The 8919-nt window shown below is 42.7% G+C and overlaps 1 protein-coding gene across 1 annotated transcript in view; it reads left to right on the top strand.

The window, feature by feature from the left end:
- Positions 1-231: 231 nt before the first annotated feature.
- LOC118333934 (small glutamine-rich tetratricopeptide repeat-containing protein alpha-like) overlaps positions 232-8919 on the top strand; it is a 25342-nt gene continuing 16654 nt past the window's right edge. Inside the window, exons 1-8 of the mRNA XM_035669754.1 lie at positions 232-290; positions 1009-1099; positions 1236-1335; positions 2036-2140; positions 2475-2610; positions 2695-2757; positions 3234-3271; positions 3361-3699. Of these exons, the coding sequence (XP_035525647.1) occupies positions 252-290; positions 1009-1099; positions 1236-1335; positions 2036-2140; positions 2475-2610; positions 2695-2757; positions 3234-3271; positions 3361-3699 (911 nt within the window). The 5' untranslated portion in view covers positions 232-251. The remainder of the gene's footprint in view (positions 291-1008; positions 1100-1235; positions 1336-2035; positions 2141-2474; positions 2611-2694; positions 2758-3233; positions 3272-3360; positions 3700-8919) is intronic.

The following is an 8919-nucleotide window of genomic DNA, read 5'->3' as shown; positions in this document are numbered from 1 at the left end:
TGTATACTGATATATATCCATAAAATAATTTATACTATCAATATAATCCATAAAGATACATGTATTATGATAATATCATCATAAAGATACATTATTATGAATAATATCATCCATAAAGATACAGTGTATTCTGATCAATAAATCCATAAAGAACCATCGTCCCCTGTTTGTCGTCCTGCAGTTGCCGTTCAGTGTTTAGAGACGGCGTTTTGAAGTTTCCACTGATGACCAGAGTTCTCGCCGTTCCCTTGATGACGTTACGGAGATTCTTCTCATCCGTCACAGAGAAGGTAGAAAACGTGCAGAAGTTTAGTTCTTTGTTGTTGTCGGCATTTTCCAGGTGTTTCTGACTCTGTGTGTGGTGTGTGGTGTTTGTGTTGTTGTGTCTTGTTGTGTGTTCTTTTTTTTTGTGTGTGTGTGTCTCTTGTGTGTGTTGTGTGTGTGTGTTTGTGTGTGTTGTTTTGTGTGTGTGTGTTGTGTGTGTGTTTGTGTGTTGATGTGTGTGTGTTTGTGTGTTTTCTTGTGTGTGTGTGTTGTGTGTGTGTGTGTGTGTTCTCTGTGTGTGTGTGTCTTCTTTTTGTGTGTGTGTGTTTCTGTGTTGTGTTTGTGTGTGTGTGTGTGTGTGTTCTTGTGTGTGTGTGTTTGTGTGTGTGTGTGTGTGTTCTCTGTGTGTTGTGTTTGTGTGTGTTTTGTGTGTTTGTGTGTTCTGTGTGTGTTCTTTTGTGTGTTGTGTGTGTGTCTCTTTTATTTTGTGTTGTTGTGTGTGTGTGTTTGTGTCTGTGTGTGTGTGTTTGTTGTGTTTGTTCTCTTGTGTGTGTGTGTGTGTGTGTCTCTTTTTTTTTTTTTGTGTTTGTGTGTGTGTGTGTGTGTCTCTTTTTTTTTTGTGTTTGTGTTGTGTGTGTGTTACTTTGTGTTGTGTGTGTGTGTGTCTGTGTGTGTGTGTGTGTGTGTTTGTGTGTGTGTGTGTCTGTTGTGTGTGTTTGTGTGTTGTGTGTGTGTGTGTGGCAGCATCCAGTTGAGTCGCAGGTCAACAACAACTCCACTCAGAACTCCATCACAGAGGAACAGAGAGCCGAGGCCGAGATCCTGAAAACCGACGGTAAGATGATGATGATTGATGATGAGGAGGAGGGAGGATTGGAGGAGGAGGAGGAGAAGAAGACTCTTCTTCACTGCTCCTGCTGTTGGTTCTTTTTTTCGTTTCCATTTGTCAGTTTGCTTTTTCTCGACTGCAGGAAACGACCAAATGAAAGTGGAGAACTTCTCAGCCGCTGTTGAGTTTTACTCGAAGGCCATCGCCATAAACCCTCAGAACGCCGTCTATTACTGCAACAGGTCAGTGCGCCGCCGGGACGCCGTCACATCAGCTGTTTGACTTCAGTTTGAATCCCCACGAAGTCAGAATCAATGTTTTAGAGTGTTTATCTTCTCAGTTTCTGTCCAACAGGGACAGGAAGTCCTGGTTCAGGTGTTCTAACGGTTTCCTGAATCAATAAAAAGTACTTTGATGACTTACTGCACTCCGGGGGGCGTTTATCTAATGCTGCGTGCCAATTCCAAACGCTTCTTCTTCTCTGACGCTGCCGGAGTGTTTCTGAGGGCCGTTACAGACGATCTATGACCTCACTGAGTACAAAGACCTACTGTAGAGATACATTAACTAACGAATCAATCTCCCTCGTTCATCTGAAAGTTAACCAATGATGTAAATTAGCAAACAATTTTACATTAATTGTCAGTTAGCTCAACTTTATAACTTCATTCAGTAATTTTAGTGAAACTGGATCAGATCTTATGGAGAAAACATTTTCAGATTTTCCTCCAGCTGCTCAGCTAAAACTCAACTGTACTTAACTGTATCTGCTGTTAGCCCGGGATGCCAGGAGCCAAACCCGGCAAGAAAACCACCTCGGTCTGTCTCTGAGATTGTGTTCGGTCCAGAGTCCGGCTGGTTGGTACCAGGAGCTCTGTGAGATATTTGCTGTATTTTACTCATTGAGTCATAAAGGAGTTGGTGTGGTGTTTCTGTGTGCAGGGCCGCAGCGTACAGTAAACTGGGGAACTACGCCGGAGCGGTGCAAGACTGCGAACAGGCCATCAGCATCGACCCGAACTACAGCAAAGCCTACGGGAGGATGGGGTAGGAAACCCAGCAGCAGTTTACAGTAGAGCAGCTGCTGCTCTGAGTCAAACAAACAGTGTCGTTTCTCCTCAAGGAAACATTCAGGCTGCTGTGAATCTTTCTCTGTGCTCTGGTAGCTGTCAAAGTGTACGAGGAAAAACATCACTGAAGTATAAAGTCACATTCTGTACATTTAAAAAAGAAAGCTGGGATAACTTTGTTAGGAGACGGTGCACCGATGATCGATGTGTTGTCTTTTAATATATATATATATATATATATATATATAATATTCTGTTATTGTCTCCGGTTGGAGTCCTGAGGCGTTCACTGTCGTCTCTTTGTGTCTCAGTTTGGCTCTGGCCAGCCTCAACAAACACACAGAAGCAGCCAGTTATTATAAGAAAGCTCTGGAGCTCGACCCCGACAACGACACCTACAAAACCAACCTGAAGATCGCAGAGGAGAAGATGGAGACCTCCAGTCCAGTAAGACCAGAAGAGACCAGGAGGAAATGTTTTTTCTTTCCAGTGATGCAGTGATGGGTCCTTATGTCTCTGTCTCTCTTTCAGACAGCGGGGATGGGTGGAGTCGATCTGGCCGGTCTCCTCAGTAATCCCGGCTTCATGAACATGGTGAGAGCTCGCGCTCGGAGGGTCGACGCCCGCTGTTAACAGTTGGTTTATTGACGAGAGTTAAGCTTTGTTCCACCAGGGTCAATTCTTGGACTTCTGCTTTTTATTTGATCATACTCCGCAACGTTATAAAGAAACACGGTAACAGAGTTTATCCTCCAATATGCTGATGATGCTCTGCTGTTCACTGTCACTCCACCTTCACGTCTATAGCTGTAGCCAACGAACTACATTAATCATGAGCTAGTTAATCTACATTAATCATTAATCATTAGAGCTGTTGTATCATCATTCTGTCGGGATCTACTCGTGATTGTAAATGGGGTGGACAAAATATCAGAAACACCTCACCATAATGCAGTTTGACTCCCAGCAGTGGAGACCGAAGGTTTGATTTCATTCTTGTACATCGTGTTTGTCGTCTGCTCAGTGAGTGTTGATAAAGTTTAATTTGATGTGTACATGTGTCTCTGCAGGCGTCCTCGCTGATGAACAACCCTCAGGTTCAGCAGCTGTAAGTGGATTTGAGTTTCTCTCAGTCGGAGCGTGTTTCAGTGTTTATATTCTCTGTGGTTGAACTTCCTGTCTCCTCTCTCTCCCCAGGATGTCGGGGATGATGTCAGGAGCGTACGGCGGGGTGGGAGGAGGCGGAGGAGGAGGTGGATTAGGAGGACTAGGTGCAGGACTAGGAGGAGGACTGGGAGGAGGACTGGGAGCAGGACTTGGTGGAGGAGGAGTAGGAGGAGGACTGGGAGCAGGACTTGGTGGAGGAGGAGTAGGAAGTGCCAGCCCCGGAGCCGCTGAGTGCTGCTGGACCAGCCGAGCCGCCGGACCTACGGACGCCGGACCCGCTGGAGCCGGAGATTTATCAGGACTGATCAGCGTACGTACCCCAGACCAACATTCTGACGTCGGTGGGCTGAACGTTGAACTGAAGTTATGGTGTGTCTGCTGTTGTGTTGCAAGGTCAGCAGTCTTGCACATCAATGCAGAACAGCAGAACCCCGATTCAATCGAACAGGCTGAGGAGTCAAATCGCGCAACCGAACGCCCAGCGCTTGGAAACGAGGAGCAGCCATGACATCAGATACAGTAAACTACAGTAAAGCATACAAGGGAGTTCTGTCTGCACGACAAAGAGCAACCATCGTAACCAGTCACACTGCTGTTAGACAACAGCTGATATTGGTCCTGATGCATCAGTAATCAATAGCTCCCATTATTAAAGCTTAAATCGATCCTGATCCCAGCCTTTATCAGTTAGCCTCGGGTTCTCTGTACGTGGAGAGCTAAACGTTACCAATGATCCATATCAGCCAGTAATTCGAATCCCAACTAAAAGCTGCCTGTCAACCAAATCCCATTTTAAAGAGAAATAATCACAATTTTAGACAAATTCCTCAGACGTGTTCGTAACACACGTAACCTCTAGAAACACGAGCTAAGGCGTCATATGTCCACAGTCTGACTGCCAATACAGGATCAATATCATTATCAGATAAAAAGTTATGCTCATTGGCTGTAACTCATTGCGATATGTAGCCTGCTGTTAATGGTTGATGTCCTCTGTCTGTTCCAGGTTGGACGGGTTTGTCTGGAGGAAAGGAGCTCATTCGGATCATTTATAACTCGAAGGACTAAAAGGAAGTTTTTTGGTTTTTTGTCTTTGTTCCATCACCGTATAATTCCTGCACGAGAGAACGAGAGGCGTCCCGCTTCCTTCAGGAGCCACGTCACCAAAAAAAACAAACTCCCACTTCCTGCGGCTCTGCGTGGTTTTTAGGAAGAACGTTTAACACTTTAATATCAAACAGATTAATGCTAATAAATCCTGCTCTAATAGGATCATGATGTTAAAACTGAAGCTTGAAATTTCTTCTTAAAACGACACAGTGTAACTTTAAATGTTTGTTGTCCTGTTTATGACGGATCTGAGTGTGTGTGTGTGTGTGCGTGTGTGTGTATGCGTGTGTTTTTGTAATTATAATGCATCGTGAAATGATATCCTTTTTCTGCCACTATCTGAGGATATTTGGTGTGAAACTCTTAAGCCAAGTGCAACACTGCTGCAGTTATTGTATCCATGACAGCTGATCATTGACACTAAGGGAAGAAAGGAAGCCGTAGTGTTTATGTATATAATCGATCACTTACCTATGAAAAACCAGGCTTTCTAAAAACCCAGGTATCTCCGTATTGATACTTTCGGTATTGATCAGCCCATCACTTCTTTGGATCACCTCCAAGGCTTGGATGAGCATAAAACTCTCCCAGTGAAATTGATCAGTAAAAAAGATAACCAAATGTGTTAGAAAATATCTGGTTCTTTGTTAAATCTAAAAGGCACAATACTGTATATATCAAAATAAGAGACGTTAACCCCCAGGGAGCATTTTAGTAAGAAACATGCAATCACCAAGCTTTAAAGGACCAATGTGTAGGAATTATTGGTATTTAGTTTAGGTTAGTTAGTTAGTTTAGGTTAGTTTAGTTAGGAGATTGGAAGCAACTGAATACTGCTCACCTTCCAAGCATGTGGGAGAAAAGTGTAAAGATTTCCAGCTAAAAAGTACACTAAAATATGTCTCTAAAATAATGTCCATTATATATAGGTATATAGTGGTTTGAACCCCCTGTCCCCACACCACAAACCAACAGACATATCAAGGCCGAGGCCCTTTGCCACGTGTCGTTCCTCCCTCTCTCTCCTCCTTTCCTTTCCATCTCTCAAGCTGTATTATCTACAAAGGAGAAATAGCCCCAAAAATATATTAAAAAAAGGAAACAAAACGATTCAAACTGATGGCCATACAATAAACCTGAAACATAGATAAATTATCCAGGAGACTCCAGTGTCTGTCCGGAGCCCGGTGTTCTCTCTGCACTGAATTCAGCGTTGGTTTCAGTTCATTTAGGTTAACAAAAACACGCAGACAGAAACTAAATCAAAACACCTCAGGGATGACGGTTACCCTCAGACTGGCCCGTATGAAGTAAGATCCGCCCTCTGGAGGTCGGCAACCAGTCGAGATGACAAATGACAACCTGTGGCTGTGACATTAAAAGTAAACTTCCAAAAGTTAATTCACAGTTAAGAAACATACTTTAGAAACTAATAGCCTTCCCACTTTATAAATGTGTAGGCAGAAGTCAAATTCATGGGAGAGCACCCAAATTCCAGGAGCTCTGGCGTTGTGAGACCAGAAGACGTCGAAACGTTGAAAGGGCAGCGTGTCATTACTTTATGACAGTGAATATAAAGTACCGTGCTGCTGCAGACTCCCCCTGGATAAATAAAGGTTAGAAAATAATAACACACGATCCCAGTAAACCAACCCATAGTGATTCAAACAACCCCACACACGCACACACACAGACACACACACACACACACTCCAGAAAACATTACAGCCGGATGATGTGCTGCAGTTTATATTTAGGCAGAGACCCTCGTGCTCTCACACATATCAGATGTTTGTTGTGGTTAAATTTGGAGTGCCCTGCTGACACACAGACACAGTGGGATACACAAATGCATGCACGCTACGCACAAATATAAATTCCCTACATCCTCATCTGCCTCTCTGCAAGGCGTAAACACACGCACACACCTACACACTTATCATTCTCATCTTACAGCCTGAACTGTCACTCTTCATTAGCTGTCTGACTGTGTGTTACATTATACAGAGCACAGCCGAACGGCATCTCAGTGAAGGAGACTAAATACAGTCTGAGCTTAATGTTGTTATGTTATTTGATATGAGTCAATGAATATTCAAGATAGCTTTGTCTGCAGTCCTACTTTACTTTAACTTGTTGGAGTTTTACACATTGTTTACCTTCACCCCAGTTCAGAGAAATCTGTTTTGAAACTGACCCGAATATAACTTAAAGTAAAAACTTTTTGTTTGGCTGTTACATTATATTGTGACCTTTCACATCAATCACATCAATGTTTTAGGAAGTTATAGTGTGACCTCTAACCTCTGATTGGCTTATTTCTCCACTTGATGTATTGTTTTTTCTCATTCTAAGCCACTGCAGTGACACTATAGATATCCAGATAGCTTTAACAGTTGCAGCCTCGTTCCACATATGCTTGTTTGTTGTGGAGGGCAAAGGCTTTTGGAGCCATCACACACATTCACCTGTGCGTTAACAAAATAAAGAACAAAACGTTGCACACATATATGATCAAAAGGTGGAACGATGAAGCTAAAAGTGAAAGCACAGTGGCTGAAAACTGAAATTGAGCACAAAAAGGTCTCACTGACACATGCTGATATTTTTAATAAAGATGCTTTCTCTGGATAAGAGCATCAGCTGAATGCCTAAAACCTAACATGTTTCGACCCATTTCTGTCTGTGTGTCCTCCAGCAGAAAGTCTCTGAAATGTTTTAATTGGAAACTCGCAGGAAGGTTGGTCAAGGGGCAACAAAGACCTGATTAACTCCAGGGAAAATCTGACATGTCGAACTGACACATCTTGACACTTTCATCGTATATCAGTGCAGTGACTGTCGTCTAGTTCAACTTGCATCTATTTTATGTCACTCTTAAAGTCTCTTTTTATTACAAATCATCCGTCCTCCCACTCTACAGTTCCTCTTCGTTTTACATGTGTCTTCTTTCCTTATTCACAAAAATGACAGAGTCAAAGGAAACAATGACCTTTGATCCCTCTTTATTGTATCGTTATACTACTGTAAGCTCACTGTGACACTGTGAGTGTCAACAAAATGCCTGAGATGTAAATGCTAAATCTATTCACATGCCAGATTTGTGAGACCAAAAAGGATCTGCATTTGCAGTAACATTGCTGGTGTTACCTCTGCCACCTCTTTCTGGGTAAGAGCCTCAAGTAAAATCTGTATTTGAAAAAGAAAAAGTCAGAAACAGCAAATGTCTTCCTTATAGAAAATGTATAAAAATGTTTTTGCTTTATGCATGATCCCCTACCTCCTTACTATGAACTTTTTGCTGCAATATAACAACATGCTACTTTAGCCTTTGCTACTGAGAGAGGAAAGGCAGTATTTGCACAACCACTAAAGGTTCCTTTCAGGAAAAACGAATTTGAACAAACGTCTAAAGCTTTTGTTTTTCTGGTCTCACATTATTTGGTACCTGCAGTCTTTGACACGTGAGCCTGCAAACAGACAACAAGGCAATAACCAGAGGTTGAGACCTCCCTTCACCTCCATCTATTTTTTCCCTAGTCTCTTTCCCCTTATTTCCCAGAAAGAGCTCAATCCCGCCGTGACCTTGCTCTGCTCGATTCACCTCCGAGCTCCACTTCGCCGAGCTGTAAAAACACTGAAATAAAAAAGGATAAGTGGCTATCTGTCTTAGAGGAAGAAAGGGACAATGGGGAGGCACAGTAAAGGAGTTGGAGTCGGGTAGAGGGAAAAATTTGGTGGAGAAGAAAGTCTGTTTTGGAAATGTGAGGATGAGAAAGGGCAAGATGAATATTAGATGGGGTGGATGGAATGGAGGAAAAAGAAGAAGCTAATGGAGAGAAGTAGGAACAAGGGCATTAATATGGGGAAGGGGGGGAGGAGCAAGATGAGAAAGAAGTAGAGGTTAGGAAAAGGGAGTGGGCTAAGGGGACTTGAAGGACAATATGGTCAAAAGAGGATAAAAGAATAAAATGTGGCAGAAATGACAGCGAGGCAGAAGATAAAAGACAAAGAAAAGGAGAAAGAGTCACATTTATCACCAAACCCATAAAGACCCTGTTCAATGTAAAGAGAAGAAGAGAAAGGTAATAGGTTGGAAGGCGAGAAGAAAGACCTAAGGAGATCAGTAAGAATCCCAGTATATCAATATTAAAGAGAGAGAGGTGGGAGGAGACGGAGGGGGATGGAGTGTAAGTGATTTTGTCAATAAGATGTTCTTCTGTTGGCCTTGACTCACAGCTGCCTCTCTGACTCCTGCGGTGATCGTTTTTTATCCCTTAACCAGCAGCAGATAAATGACACGTTGCACTAGTGAAAGGGAGGAGGTCAAACCGTTTTACTGCATATGACATACATATAATAGAAACAGTGACCAGAGCTATTCCACTTTTATGCACAGCTCTGCAGTGAACATATTATGGGTGTTCTTTAAAGTGCTTAGAAAAAATGCCCGAAACCTTTGCAAATAAAGTTCTTGAA

Source organism: Morone saxatilis, unplaced genomic scaffold, assembly GCF_004916995.1.
Source record: "Morone saxatilis isolate NCDOM2014 unplaced genomic scaffold, NCSU_SB_2.0 Contig22, whole genome shotgun sequence".
Lineage (NCBI taxonomy): Eukaryota > Metazoa > Chordata > Actinopteri > Moronidae > Morone > Morone saxatilis.
Note: the sequence above shows the minus strand (reverse complement) of the source record. Positions and strands in the feature narration are given on the sequence as shown.